Here is a 16,120-nt window from a genome sequence, read left to right as displayed (position 1 = left end):
AATTGGTATCTTCTAGTAGGACCAGGTGGAACGTGGCAAAACTGAGGCAACTGAGGAGTAAATTAGAGTGACACTGCAGTGTTATTTAATGGTTGGAGCAGGACTCCCCATTCTGTTCTGGATTCAGTCTTTGACTTTGAACTATTTGCTAGACTTTGTTGTGTTTTAAAACATTTCAGAATAGGGGAGGGGCAACACTTCCTTCATAAATCCAGGAGTCAACAGTGTCTTTCAGTAAGGGACCAAAATGATCCAGCTCAGGTCTGAGAATGGCAGGGACTAGGACACTTTTGTCTCCCAAACTTCTTCCTGATGCCTGGCTACAGTGTGAGAGGCACAGGCAAAGCATCCCCTCCATCAAAGGCCGTGGTGCTCACTGGGCATGTTTATTAATGCACTTTAAGTAATGGTAGATTTAATTTGTATCTCCATTGTGAGGTACTAGAAAAATATGCATTAGCCTATTTTAATAAGCATTAGTTAAAGAGCACTTTTTTGGGTACCTATACATGAGCCAAGAGGCTGCTCTTTTGCGCTGTGGTTACATGTAATTACAGCATGTCACAGCAGACTTGATTAATTGAGTATGCTGAAGCATGTTAATTATTGCACTACAGCCAGCTCTGTGTCTTGCGTATGTCTCCCTGTGCTCATTCGAGTTTTAGATAAAGCACTCCCACCAACATTTTGAAGCACAGAGATGCTGATACATGAGGCTCTGGGCGATTTAATTAAAGTGGCTCTCAGAGCTGCTCCAATTAAAGCACCCCCCCCCGGTCCCAGAGCACATGTAAAAATGCCCTTAATGCTTAAATGTGTATTAAAATAGGCTAATATTCTTTAAAGTACACATGTAGACATGCCCACTGTAGCACAACAGGGGCAGAACCCTCCATGGTCCAAGGCCATCAAAGCCATGGCTCTGCAGGACAGATCCAAAGGCCCATGAGCTATGGGTTGCCAACCCCTTCTCTAGATAGTTAGACAAATTCTTAACAGCATCATCTAATTTGCTATATCAAATCTTGTAGACTCTCTTTGAAATAAAGGTCACAACTTTTTAGTATCTGGCACTTAAAAGTTTTAAGGGTTTTAGTTGAAACAGCAGCATGTGACCAAAAATCATTATTGTTACTGTGGAACTCACTCCCTTTGGGGCCTGATCCCTAGTATTGCATGATGGTTCCTTTAAGCGATCAGTCTATCTTCTTAGAAATCTTAGGTATCTGCTGGGCCTCCTTTGTCTGGGCACAGAAAAAGTATTTTATACTGATTTTGCACATGGAGATGTTAAAAAATAGAAACTAAATAACTTGCCAGAATGAATGTAATAGAGCAGTGAACTTAGACCCTAGTCTCCTGTGGCCTAGTAATTTTTGGCATGTGTAGAAAAAACGGGGGCCCTAAATTGAAGCAGTGGGTTTTTAAAAACACTGCTTCAATTTAGGGTGAAGTAAACCCCTGTGTCATGTACATCCATGTCTTACCTGCCTCTGGGGGAGGGGTGAGGAGGGGAAGGCAAGCTGCCAGCGGGTGGAAAGGTCCCTGGGCTGCAGGAGGGCTGGTGCTCCACACAGCAGCAGCGGCACCACCCCAGGCAGCACCCACCTTCAGGCACCCGGCTTGAGTGGTCCCCGGCGCCACCACAGCCACAGAGGGAAAGACTGGGTCTCTGTGCATCTCATTCAGGCAGGCAGGCTCCAGTGGAAAAAAGGGATCAGGCTGACCACTTTTTTTTTTTTTTTTTTTTACTTTGTGGAGCCTACCTTCCTGGGCTGCTGCCAGGCTGCCTGCACGGGCTGCCTGCACAGTCTCTGAGCCACACTGAGCACCGTGCTTTGCTCAGGGGCTGTAGGGTAGCAAACTAAAAGTCTTCGGTGGTGTTTTAGTTTGCTGTACCCCAAAGACATTTAAGGTGCATTACGCCGCCAAATGTGCTACAGTGGCTGGAATTAATGTGCAATATGCTGCCGACTCATGTAAACACCAGCACCATTAAAGCAGTGCAAAAGCATTTAACCCACTTCAAAGTGTCGTGCACACATGCCCCTTGTTTGGTCTACACACGCCCATAACTACTGAACTAACATTCTTCTCTTGAGAAGTTAGGGATTTGCAAAACTTATTGACAGAGGTTGTTGTATTTATGATTGCTCAATCTTAGCCCACTGTCTTTGCAGTTGGATTTACTGTGTCAGTGCCAGGGAAATGAGTCATGAAAGAAGAAAGAGCAGGAACTGGATTAAATTATGGAGAATGACTGTCCATGTGATACCTCTCATTTCCACGTTACACTTTTCCTGTGTCCACATGACAAAAATTGCCAGTAAACTAGCTAAATCGCATCTGTGTATCCATATTATCAGCTGAACATACATGAAAACAGAGAAGGATACTGTTGGATTGGATGATGGATAATACTGTGTGCAGTTAAGCCATAGAAACATTACATATACAGCTAGTTTGAGGAGATGGATAATTTTAGCTGTCATTCCCATGTGCAAGGCATGGAGAGAGGGAGCCACTGGAGTTACCAATGGAAAATATAAAATTTTAGAATTTTGTTTAAATGGTGACATCTTTGCAAGGTAGATTCATGTGTATGTCATAGGCATAAACACACTAAATAGACACTATAGAAGTTCACTGTAGGAAGACATCTCAAACTTTCCAAGGCACATGATTTTTTTCTAACTTACTTTTTCATGTAGGGCTAAATGCTCCTTCTAAATGTTGACTTGAATAATAAGGTGTCAAAATACTATGATTGCTAGAGTAGGTGGCCAGAATCACTTGCGGCAAATGGATTGGTGCTCCCCCTCAGTCACAGTCCAGTAGGCCGGCTCCCTAGTGGGTAGAGCTGGGCCTGGAGCTTTGGGTTGCAGTGGTAAGTGTCAGAAGCCACAAGTCAGGACCCAAACTGTCAAGCCAGAGTCAGAAACCTGGTTACCAAATCTGAAGGATAATTCAGAGCACAAAGTCCAAGAGTAAGCCAAGCTAGGATCAGAAGTCAGGAAACAGGTCTGCAGGGAGAATCCAGAGGCTGAAATAAACACAGCTTTTCTTTGTATTGCCCTTCTGAAGTCTGTCTGCTCTTCCTAGTTCTGTTCAGTCTTTATCTCTTGTTTATACGGCCATAAAGGAAAACAGAAGAGTTTACAGTAATGTAAACCTCTCTGTCTGCAAAGATGAGCACCGGAGCATTGTGGACACGGTGAAAAATAGCCAAGCATATGTAAGTTGCAGTGGGTTGTTGTGACAAGCAGTAATCTTGAGCAAAGAGTTCAGATGGTGCATATAAGGCAACACAATGTAACCACAGCATTTAGAATAAAGAGGGTTTGAAAACACAACCCTGGTGTTACAAGATTATACTCACCATTTGTAACAGTTAGTCATCTGCTGTGAAACAAGCAAGGTTAGCAAGTGTCATGTCTTGTATATTTATGTTAAGTGTAAACCATGTCTGTGAAGAAGAAAATGGGAAAGAAATGCCATGTGTTTCAAGAGGAGTGGAAGCTTCCATCAGAGTCTTAACAAAGCAGTGGAGTGCCTGAGGCAGTGGGACACACAGGGGCAGTGGCAGTTTCTGGCTGCCACCATGTTGTTGGCATGATTATGTGGCTGCAGCAGCAGCCAGTATTTTTTGCCCCACCCCCTTCTTAAGTCAGCATCCTACCTTAGTTGCACTGTTGGCTGTCATACTTATTCATGAAAGTGAAAGGAAAACCCATATATTTGATTCACGACCAAGCAGAAGCTGTTTCCAAAAAAAAAACCCACAACATCAATAGACATTGAGTCATGCTGTTGTCTCAAGTATGGCAAGTTTACTAGGAAGCTGTGTGAAGACAAAATGAGTGAATTAGAAGAATGATTGAAAAAGCGATCATCTATTTGTCACAAGCATGGCATATAAGTGATGGAGTAATGAGAGACAGCAATGCACCCTCTCAAGAAATATCTGCATCTTCAAAGTGGTATGCTGTGGGAGAGTTCTTGGAGAAATGTATATTGAAGGCTTCAGATGTGTGCCCCAAGATGTGGCAAGCTTTTGAAAATTTCAGCTTCTTAAGAAATGCAGTAGCTGACAGAATCTGTGACTTATCTGATCATTTGCAGTCAACTGCAGAATAAGGTAAAGGCATTTGCTTCTTATTCCATAGTAATTAATGAAAGCACAGATGCAAGTGTTTTTGCATAGTTAATTGTGTTCATTAAAGGTGTTGATGAAGATATGAAAGTAACAAGAGTTTGCAGTCAGTGACACAACTGCAGAAAAGGACAGTTTTCAACAGCATGATCACAGCTTTGGACGAATTAGGTCTAGACTGGAAAAGGTCACTGAGTATTGCAACAGATTGGGCTCATTCTGTGATGGGAAGAAAGGCAGGATTTGTGACACAACACAAGAATAAAATACAGAATGTTTATCTAGGCCACGAGCTTTGTGCTTTTCATTGCATTCTGCATCAGGAAGCTCCGTGTCAAAACTCTAGGCATGGACATGTTATGAATCTTGTGGTAAAAACAGGTTGTAGCCATGTTTTATGGCTGGTACACTGTTGATTGTAGCAGTGTTGGTCTAAGGACGTAGGCAGACAAGGTTCTTTGGGTAAATCTGATTTTCTTTTGTTAAACCAGGCTAGTTGGAAAAAATCGTCTTTGCAAGCTTTTAGGTCCAAAAACCCTTCTTTAGGCATAGGGAGGATGGTGTTTGTGTGCCCTCCTGGGTAGAATGCAAGTTTAAGCCAGTGCTTGCAAACATTGGCAGTTCAACCAGATCTTGGAAGAAGGCAGCCTTCAGCATGGGCTGTTACATTATGTTGGAGTCACAAAGCTGTCTTAAAGTACTTTTTTTAAATTGCAGTTCATTGTACGGGTATTTATGGATGAGAAAGAGAAACCTGTGGCTGAACTGCAAAATGAAGAACAGTTGTAGGATCTTGCCATCTTTGGTGAACATAATGGGGCATCTCAACACAAGAATGCAGGGTCAGAACCAGGTTGTGACTGAGTTTTGACACTGCGTGCTTTTGAAATGAAGCTGCCTCTGGAAGAAACAGTTCTCTCAGTGCAGTATAATACATTTCCTTGAAGTCATTGGTAAATGCCTCTGTGATGAAGGTGATGAAAGCTTGTGGTAAGGATTGCCGATTTCAGGCATGAATTCCAGGACATGAATTCCAGGACACGTTCTATGTTTTTGGTGGTCATGAGGTGGAGTTCAGACTTTTCAGCATCTGACTCTGTCCCTATGGAAGATGCCTCTCAGCAACTGCTAATGGAACTCAGTAATCTTCAGTATAATACTATGCTGAAGGATATGTTTTCAACAGTTTGATTCACAAATTTTCCAGCACCTGGGGAAAAAACTATCAAGCAATAAAATCTTTCACATCAAGGATATTATCCATGTTCACAAGCATGTATTTCTGTGAATAAATCTCAGTGAACACCATCCTGGAAGTGTCCTTGTCACAGTCCTTGGAACCAAACAAAAGGAGCTGGTTGCAGCAAAGAAGTGATGTCTGGGAGCAGTACTAGCAGTTCACATAATGTTAGTGAGCGCAAAAAGTCGAGATTTTTGTTCTGAATTTGTCTTAGGTTCTCTTTATTTTCTTTATAAGAGCTGTAGAAAATACTTTTTGAAAATTAATTAAATAAATATAATACACCGAAAATAAATAATTGTTCATGCATTTGGAAATCTGCTTGTACCCTGTTTTATTCATCAACAAATTTAGTTATTGATATAATTGCTAAATATAAAAAAAATGGTATGTCACAGTGGAAAGTAAGCTGCACAAAGACTGCATTAGAGATAACAAATTTTGACCAAGCTGGGCCCAGGAAAGAACAGGAATGATCAACACAGGAATTATAAAGGTTCTAGTGTTTTGATGGCAGAAAAGATGTTGGGTTCTGTGATTCATAGCTCCGTAGTAAGCTTCAATAATCAGATTGATAGGGAACAGATTAAAATTTAGGCCCAGTGTTGTAATGTATTGGCTGGTTCTTGAAAAACTGAGTGGTTTCTCTTGGCATTATCTTCAATGGAAACATAGAGTGATCTGCATCTTTTGGGAGGAGTTCAGAATCTTGCATGTCCTTTTACTTTAAAAAAATAGAAGCCTGTGAATCACATAAGGCAAGGGACAGGCCTTGAAAATGTGTGAGCATTGTATTGGAATGATAGCATCTGGTCACTTTAAATTTTCTACATCTTTTGAAGATAATTAATGCCTTTTGAAGATAATTAATGCCTTTCCAATTCATCTGTTTCCTCCCCGCCATCCTGGAGTTTACAATATTTTAAATGTTTTATCAGCAAGCTAATGTTCACTGATTAACCTACTACTCATCTGCTTCTTTCTGGTTCATTACCTATTGGGATGAAATAACAAAATACTTCAAGTAGTGTAACAATGGTTAAATTAGACTGAGATTTCAGTGACCTTTCCTGTTCGTCATCTGACAGGATAAAGGTCTAGGAATGTTCAGATGATGAGCTGGATGTGGATGAAAAGGCACAGATCGAGTGTGTCAGAGTTTCCATTTGGAAAACAGGAGATCTGCTGCCAAATATAAAGACACTAAGAAACTATTCACTTTATTTTCACCCTCTCTCACTGCAATGAAAAGGGCTTTTTTATTCACAGCATTTAGGAACTGTGTGAAGGATAACCAAGAAATGAGGTAGGAAGAATGGGAAACAGGGAAGGTCAGCAGACAAAGTATCTGGCAAGATTAGGGTTACAGGCTTCACACTACAAGGCCCTGAGCTTTTAAACACTGGTTATTTTGAAATGGGAGGGCTTGCTTTGTTAAAATATGCAGAAAAGTATTGAATGAGTCTGGTTATTTCTTTAAGCAGTGATGGTTAGTAAATTATATACAAAGCAAGAAGTGACAGTGGGGATGAGAAGATGAAGGACCAAATCCTAAACTGCTGTTATTAAGCATCTATAGCTACCTTGAATTAATGGAGCTAGGCCAATTTACAGCAAGTGAGGATCTGTCCTCAAAGGGTAGCTGTGATGCTTATGTGATATACTATCCTTCCACTGAATAATTTAACTTTTACTGAAAGGTAGTATTGAGGAAATCTGCAACTCAATGCCGAATTCTCAGTGCTAGAGAAATTTTCAGTCAGATTTTGGCTGACTGTGAAATCTTGCAGACAGGCTCGCTAACTTAGTAAGGAAGGCTGTAAACTAGGTTTGCCAAGGGATGGAGACCAAAGTCCTGATGTAGGTGGGGAAGCGGGAGACCTGAAGGAAGAGCAAGCAGGAGGGGGCAACAGGGGAGATGTTCGCATTCTTCCTGAGAAATCAGGGCAATCAACTAGTTACCTCAGGTGCCTGTATATGAATGCACAGAGCCTGGGAAGAAAAGCAGGAAGAATAGGAATTCCTTGCATAGTCCAGAACTATGATGTTATTGGAATAACAGAGATTTGGTGGGATAGCTTGAATGGCTGGAACACTGTCATGGATGGGTACAAACTGTTCAGGAAACATAGGCAGGGGAGAAGAGGAGGATGAGTTGCACTTTTGTACAAGAGCCATATGATTGCTCAGACTTCCAGTATGAAACTGGAGAAAGGCCTGCTGAAAATCTCTGGGTTAGGGTCTGAGGAGAGAAACAAGGGTGATGTTGTGATGGGTGTCTGCTATAGACCGTCAGACTAGGAGAAAGTGGTGGATGAGGCTTTCTTAATCACAAACCCTCATTCACACGGGGGACTTCAGTCACCCTGACATCTGCTGGGAGGGCAATACAGGAGTGTGAAGGCAATCCAGGAAGTTTTTCAGGAGTGTTGTTTGGGACAACTTCCTGGTGCAAGTCCTAGAAAGGCCAGCTAAGGGCTGTGCTCTTCTTGACCTGCTGCTCACAAGCAGGGAAGAATTTGTGGGAAATGTAGTAGTGGATGGCAACTTGGGCAGCACTGACCATGAGATGATTCAGTTCAGGATCCTGAGGAAAGGAAGGATGGACAGCAGAAGAGATGGAACATGGACATAAGAAAAGCAGACTTTGAGTCGCTCAGAGAACTGATGGCCAGGATCCCCTGTGAAATCAGTCTGAAGTAGAGAAGAGTCCAGGAGAGCTAAATGTACTGAAGCCTTACTGAGAGTGCAGGAACAAACCATCCCAATGCACAGGAAAACTAGCAAGTATGGAAGAAGACCAGCTTGGCTTAGCAGGGAACTCTTCAGTAAACTAAATCACAAAAAGGAAGCTTATAAGAAGTGCAAACATAGTGCCCATATTTAAGAAAGGTAAAAAGGAGGATCCAAGGAACTACAGACCTCACCTCAGTCCCTGGAAAAACCATGAAGAAGATCCTCAGGAAATCCATTTCTAAGTACTTGGAGGAGAAGAAGGTGATTAGGAACAGTCAGCATGGATTCACCAGGGCCAAATCATGCCTGACCAACCTGAATGCCTTTTATGATGAGATGACTGGCTCTGTGGCTGTGGGGAAATCAGTAGATGTGATATACTTAGTTTTTAGCAAGGCTTTTGATATGGTCTTCCAAAAAATTCTTGCCAGGAAGCTAAGGAAGTCCAGGCTGGATGAATGGACTATAAGGTGGATAGAAAACTGGCTGAAGCATCAGGCTAAGAAAGTAGTAATCAATGGTTTGATGTCTAGTTGGCAGCAGCTATCAAGTAGAGTGCCCCAGGGGTTGGTCCTAGGGCCAATTTTGTTCAATGTCTTCATCAACGACCTGGAAGATGTCATAGAGTGCACCCTCAGCACATTTACAGATGACCCCAAGCTGTGGGGAGTAGTAGATCCTTTGGAGGGTAGGGCTAGGATGCAGAGGGACCTAGACAAATTGGAGGACTGAGCCAAAAAAAATCTCCTGATGTTTAACAAGGACAAGTACAAAGTCCTGCACTTAGGATGAAATAATCCAATGTACCAGTACAGGCTGGGGGCTGATTGACTGGGCAGCAGTTCTGCAGAAAAGGACCTGGGGGTTATAGTGGACAATAAGCCAAGTATGAGTCAGCAGTGTGTCCTTGTTGCAAAGAAGCCTAATGGCATACTGGGCTAGATCGATAAGAGTGTTGCTAGTAAGTCAAGAGAGGTGATTAGTCCCCTCTATTCAGCACTGGTGAGGCCACTCCAGTACTGTGTTCAGTTTTGGGGGCCCCACTACAGAAAGGATGTAGACAAATTGGAGAGAGTCCAATGGAGAGCAGCAAAAATAGTGAGGGGGCTGGGGAACATGACCTATGAGGAAAGACTGTGGGCCTGGACTTATTTAGCCTAGTGAAGAAGAGACTGAGGGAAGATTTAATAGCAGCCTTCAGCTACCTGAAGGGAGATTTAAAAGCGGATGGTGTTAGACTCTTCACAGTGGTGCCACGTAACAGAACAAGGAGTAATGGTCTCAAGTTGAAGCAAGGAAGTTTAAGTTAGATAGTAGAAAGAATTTTCTCACTAGGAGGATAGTAAAAAACTGGAACAGGTTACCCAGAGCGGTGATGGAAATTCCATCCATAGAGGTTTTTAATACCCACGTCAACAGATCTTTGGCAGGAATAATCTAGTTGAGGATGGTCCTGCCTTGAGCTTGGGCTTGGACTAGATGATCTCCTGAAGTCTGTTCCAACCCTAATTTTCTATGATGCTATGAAATCTCTGTTCTACTGTTGGCCTTTGTAGCTGTTGGCCTCTATCACACGACAAGACCTTTGGAGGGAAGAGGGCAAGCACGAATCTGTCTGTTCTTTCACTCATTCATCAGTATGTTTGGTTTTGTTTAGTTGGTGGGATAGTAATGGTCCTAAACCCAGCTTGAATACATACTCTGACCCAGAAGTTAGTTAAAAATGATTACTGGTGAAACTGAGTGTACATGTGACTACATCAGGTCAAAGACAACATGAAAAACAAAGTGGGATTCTGAAGGCAAAAGATGAAATAACTGTAACAAGTAGGGATGTGCAAAAAGGGCCCTATTCAATTTGGATTCAGATTCAGCCTGAATCGGGGGACAGTGATTTGATTAGTTGATTTGGATCACTGTCCTGATTTGATTCGGCTGAAATAGGCTCTGAAGATACGATGAGGATTCGGAGAATCAGGGATTCAGCCATAGACACAGCTTTAAATGTTTTTTCTACATACCTCAAGGTACCAGGCATGGTTCATGAACACCGAGATGGTGGGATGGATGGAACATGCCACAGGACAATGGTGGAGCCCCCCATGCTTGGTGGCAGACCCGGAAGTGGAGCAGAAGTACTTCGCTGATAGGCCGCAGGGGGACCCTGGGTGCCCTGCCAGACCCACAAGGCACCAGTTGCCAAGGGGGGGGGGGGGGGGGGGTTTGAGGGAGAAACCCCCATGCACTCCCCAGTGGACCTGGAAGTGGACTGGAAACACTTCTGGTCCACTTCCGGGTCTACTGCTGAGTGTGCTGGGGACCTCCCCACCCCACACTCCCGTGGGACACTCTATCCGCCCCAGCATCTCAGCATTCACGAGCTGCCTGGTACCTTGAGGCATGTACAAAAAATATTCAAAGCTGTGTCTATGTCCGAATCATTGAATCTCTCCAAATCGATTTGGAGAGTTCCGATTTGATCCAGAGAGATTAAAGGATCTGATTTGATTCAGAGATTCGGCTGCTGAATCGGGCCGAATCTCCACCAAATCAAATCAGTGACCGAAGCTTTGCACAGCCCTAATAACAAGCCATTGAGTTTTTAAAAAACAAATGAACTTTTTTTGTGTGCTTGTTTTAATGTAAAAACTTTTCCCTGTGCAGGCATGAAGCCAGATTTAAACAACGCATGCTGGAACTAACAGACACAAACAACATTGCCTACTTATTTCTCTCAGCTGCCAATAGATGGCTGGAGGTCAGGACGGTACGTACAGTTTAGTCCTAGCCATGGTTTTGAAACCTTGGAAGCAGAGATTTTGTTTGATGCAATGGAGGAGATAATAATTAGAATTAATCTTACAATGAGATACAACAGTTTTATGTACACTGTTCCTTAAAATAGCTCAGGATTATTTATATTAAAGCATCAGATTTTTCCAGCTTTCTTGGCTTTGTGTAAGAAAATACAAGACTCCTTCATCTTTTGTGTTGTGATGTCTGTGGTTCTAAAGAGAGTGTAAGAGCAAACATTTATATAACTTGTAGTAAGACTTTCTTCTACTGTGCAATGTCTGAGGCCCTGCCAAAGTGGAAACTATTTTGAAGGCGTTTAGGTGTTTTTACAAACTTCATAATAATTCTATTTATGTCACCCATCATCTCCTGGGACCCAAAATACCTCACAAACAGTGAACTAAATGCTGTAGTCCTCATTCATAGCTTGAGTTTGTTAGTATATTCATCGGAGTCCACAGAGCTATTTGCAAAGTAAATTATGGCTCAATAAGAAAAAGGTGGAAAAAATTGGACCTCTAAGTGGGGCACACAAGGAACCTCTTCCCACATGGGTAGTCTATATAAAGATTAACATAATTATTACCTTCTTATTCACCAGGCATATAAAAGAGGCCAGGGATTTAAAAAGGGACATGTCTCTGTCCCTTTGCACTTAACACAGAGGATGGGCCTAACTCATGGGTGTTAGTGGGTAGGGTCCTAGAGGTGGCCGTGATCCCCCTAGTGTCCCCTTACTGTGCCAAGTTTGCTTCCAAGCAAGCACCCTCAAATCTTGCCCGCCATGTCTTGATCTTAAATATTAAAGGGAGGCTGCCTTTCGTCCTCTTGGACATGGGTTTTTCCTGCTGTCACTCATTTTGTTCCTTTAATGGTGTTCCCATGCACCCTGGCTTTATGGGCGATGCGTGGCTCCAACCACCCCTTTACCACACCCCAAGCCTCACTGAGGTACCAGACATTGTTTGGTCTGTTTCGCTCTCTGCGCCCTCTCTGACGCTGGGGCTCTCCGCAGCCCTTGTCTCGCAGCCACACCCCACAGGTGCTCGCCAATCACTGCCCCCTTGCTCTGGGCTTCTCACGCTGCCGTGGGTCCCCTATGAGGCCTCCTCCAACACCTAATAGCCTCACCCAAGCCACCAGTCGTAAACAGAAAGCTCAAGCCCCTAGACTATAACATAAATCTCCACCGATCGGCTACAACAGAATTCTTCCTGCCACAACAGGGTTGCTCCATCTTTCTCCAGTCTCAGGCCGTACCTGCAGTTTGGCCTCTCCTCTTTACAAAGTCCAGCAGAGCCCCTTCCCCTTTGGCTGCCAGCAGGGAACTGCCTGCCTGGCCTCTGCCTGGGAGTTATACAGGAGCCAGGCCCTGCCCCTTCTGGTCAGCTGACTCCCACTGGTTACCCTGGCAACCAGCAGCTGGGCTCCTTACTTACTGATCTACAAGTAGCAGACACAATGGGTAATATCTGACTTCATCTGAACATCCGAGTCTCTAGGTGGCCTTCTGCCTTCTTATTCTCCAATAAGGCAGTGAGATTCTGCCCCCACTCTTCTGATGGGCATGATCTAGTTAGAAGTTAGAATCCCAGGACTCAATCCTATAGGGTAGCAATGAACTGCAGCCCTGCTAATTTTGTACCCAAGACAAGGAAGACAAAACTAGAAAATGATGCAACCCTTCAACAAGCTGTCATAATTTCTGTTAAAGCCTGCCTCATACTAGGGATGAATTTGATTAAAACAGTTGGACCACTTCATTAAACTCTTTGGAATAATACATTGTTGCTGAGAAATAGTTTATTTGGTTTTGTCTAATAGTACACAGCCATGTAGGAAACATGGTCTTGGAAGTGACTGTGCAGCTGTAATTCCAACAGCTTGTAGAGACCCACATACTCTGTCCATCTTTCATCCATCTAGTTATTTTGTTAAGCTATTAATATCTTCACAACAGCACTTCTAGAGACAGATTAATTTGGGAGCATTCATTGCAAATCTCAGCAGAAAAAGATTCTAAGATAAAAATTACCAAAGTGAAGAACAATTGGAATGAAAATGCTAGCCAAAATGCAAAGGGTAAATGCAGGGAGAAATGATAGAATACAGATGTGAATGACCTGGTATTAATAAATATTTATGTACCTGATTTGTAGGTGTAGTTAGTCATTCCACATACAATCAATATTAAGCATTTCAAATGTTAAGTCTGTCCAGGTCCCCTGACACTTCTCACTTTTTAGTGTCTGCTAAAAGGTGACCTGGGTATTTTTGCTTTTATTGGTAAGGAATTAGGACAGACAGGATAGGAGAATGTGTCAGTTCTATATCATTTATGTGTTGAAAAAGCTTTTTCAAAAGGAAGTTTGTTTCTGTAACTTGTGGTTTCAAATATCTCAGGTGTTTTGGACTCAGCTTAAGTGGCTCTGATTTTCCAAAGCCATTGATCATCCACCCTATGAATATCAAGCTTCTTTGAAATAATTTAACTTTGGTACTCAAAATAACTGGTCTTTTCTGGAAAAAAATCTAGAACTCGATGATTAGCCTGTATAGAAATAAGCATTGGTAAAAACAAATCCTGTTATCATATTATAAACTTTTCATTGTTGCTACTGGACTTTAATCCTTTCAGTTGTCAAGAATCTATCTTTCTTTCTTTTTAGGATTATCTGGGTGCCTGTATAGTTCTTACTGCAGCTGTTGCTTCCATCAAAGAAGGGCCAAAGTCTGGTTTTGTGGGGCTAGGTCTCCTTTATGCCCTAACGGTATGTATCATAGCAAACCTTAAAACTTTGAGACCAATATACTAGATTAAGGATGGTTTAAAAAAAATACCCACCCCGCCACATACACACATGCACATAAGCATGCATGTGCACGCAATTATCTTCCAACTTTCATAATCTTGAAAGAAACAATCTTGCAAATAATGGATTCAGGCCAAAGTTGAGCAAGTTCAGGACAACTTGGACTTGCTTCATGGTTTATGAGCCAATTAAAAAACCACAAAGATTCCCAGGCCCTGCATGCTCCCAAGGAGAGAAAGAACATTATAAGCATATACAAGGCTCTTCTGTGCACTCAGCTTTTGCACAAGCCAGTGCTACCAAAGCTATGTATGGTGAAACCTGGCTTAAATAACTATCCAACACACTACCCCAATAAGTGGCATAAGAAACCTGACATTTATGTGAAGACTAAATAAAAGTATTTTCAGAATACTTGAGCTCACTGAAAAATTAGACATGACATATCCACATTTTGTGAAATTAGTCAAATGCCAAACCTTGTCTTCAACCCATTTTTAAATGTGAATCCAGATATTGGGGGACAGGTTTGGGTTTGGTATCTATGGGGCTGGTATCTATGGGTCATCCACTGAGAAATGTAAAGGAGGAAAGATTTTTGCTTTGGGCTTGGGTGAAGTAAACGAGCCCTCGACTGCGGGAACTCTTCTTTCCCTATCTCTCAAATAGTTCAAGTTTACTGGCCATCACTGCAAACTGCAGGACACATTTCTTACCCTTGCTTATGCAGGGATGGGTGACGGGTATGCTGGGTAGGAACAGGGTAAGACTAGCAAATTTTTGCTGTATTGATATTGTTGTGGGGTTATCATTTGACCCAGGCTGATTGATGGGTCTATTTACTACTGTGTTTTAAAAATTTATTACAGTAGCATAGCAGAGAAGGAGCACTCTGTAGAAGAGAAAAATAATTGAGTAAATGGCTGGCATGGCAGAAAGCAGGCTGAAACATGCAGCTTATATGGCATAGACAATAGGGAGTGTGACTGGAATGCTTCTTCATTGTGGGGAGGAGCAGGTACTGGTGCAGCACTAAGACTGGGCCTTATGCTGGCCAATAAGAAGCCAGAGCAGGAGAATGCTCAACAGCACCCAGGAGAGCCTTAAATCATATTTGCAGTGCCATACCAGCACAACAGGAGCCTGCCAGGGGCTTAGGGTCTGCTCCAATATGCTTTACCTTCACACTGGAATTCTTTTTACTAGTGTTGTTCAGTTAGCACAGAGTGGTAGTAGGCAAGAGAATAGAATTACACCAGTGAACATAATCCTCGCTTGAAAGATAAAGCCAAGCTGGACTGACCTCTCTAGGGTGCAAAAGCCTGGAGACACTGATCTACCAGTGTCCCTTTCTCTACCTTGCTGGTTTAATCCAAAGGAAAGGCAGGTGCCAGTAAGTTTGGAACCAGGTTGGCTGCAGAAAGTGCTGGAGCAAGGGAGATCATCCATTTGTCTGTCTATCGAAGCTCCACTCCTAGACTGCCTGCTGACTGTGTTTAAAGAGCCCAGTCTACCTTATCATGAAGCAGACTTCAGTTCCACAACTTCTTGGCAGCATTTCCTCCACTGGGGTAAGGTTAATACCCCTCTCTAAGGTCTGTTCTGCATGAAGCCATTGGCATTCTAGAGGTCAGCAGGTTATTTTACTGCTGCGCAGCACTCCATGATAAGAGTTGCAGGTAGTTCCATCTACTGTAAATTATGGTAGCTAAGGTTTAGCTATTTGGTACTTATGCTGTGAGTGAAAACAAAAGCAGAACAAATCAGCCATTAACTGAAGTTTGATCACTCAGTTGTGGGTTCTCTCTGTCTGCCCTATCACATCACAAATTTTTGATATGGCTTGACTAGTGGTTGTTCCCCTCTTGATAGATTTTCAGTTCTTTCTCTTTGGGGTCCTAACAATGTTCTGATGTGGATGAAAGCAAAGTGCTTCTCTTGTTGCTCTTTCTGTAGTGATTGCGCAGCTGTGGTGCAAATTTAAAGGAAGTGCAAAGCTCCTTGGATGCCAGGCTTTTTTCTCAAATGCCCCATAGTTATGATTACTAGGGGTGTGTGAAACAGGCCCTATTCGATTTGAATTCAGATTTGGCCTGAATAAGGAACAGTGATTCAGTTAATTGATTTGGATCACTGTCCCCAGTCAGATTCGGCTGAATCCAAATATGAAGATTCAATGCTTATTCGGAGAATCAGTGATTCGGACATAGACACAGCTTTAAATGTTTTTTCTACATACCTCTAGGTACCAGGCACAGCTCATGAACGCTGTGATGCCAAGGCGGATGGAGCATCCCACAGGAGCATGGGAGGGCTCCCTGCATGCTTAGTGGCAAACCCAGAAGTGGACTGGAAATAGTTCCAGTCCACTTCCAGGTCCAC

General features: G+C 42.8%; 1 protein-coding gene across 7 annotated transcripts in view; it reads left to right on the top strand.

Moving 5' to 3' along the window:
* Positions 1-16,120, top strand: part of ABCC9 (ATP binding cassette subfamily C member 9) — a 133,510-nt gene that overhangs the window by 94,842 nt on the left and 22,548 nt on the right. For all 7 annotated transcript variants that reach the window (XM_019544418.1, XM_019544417.1, XM_019544420.1 and 4 more), the window contains 2 exons: positions 10,794-10,896; positions 13,595-13,696. In XM_019544418.1, coding sequence (XP_019399963.1) covers positions 10,794-10,896; positions 13,595-13,696 — 205 coding nt within the window. The remainder of the gene's footprint in view (positions 1-10,793; positions 10,897-13,594; positions 13,697-16,120) is intronic.

Source organism: Crocodylus porosus, unplaced genomic scaffold (assembly GCF_001723895.1).
Source record: "Crocodylus porosus isolate Cpor-Errol unplaced genomic scaffold, CroPor_comp1, whole genome shotgun sequence".
Classification (NCBI taxonomy): Eukaryota; Metazoa; Chordata; order Crocodylia; family Crocodylidae; genus Crocodylus; species Crocodylus porosus.
The sequence above is the reverse complement of the archived record's forward strand: the minus strand, read 5'-3'. Positions and strand labels throughout refer to the sequence as shown.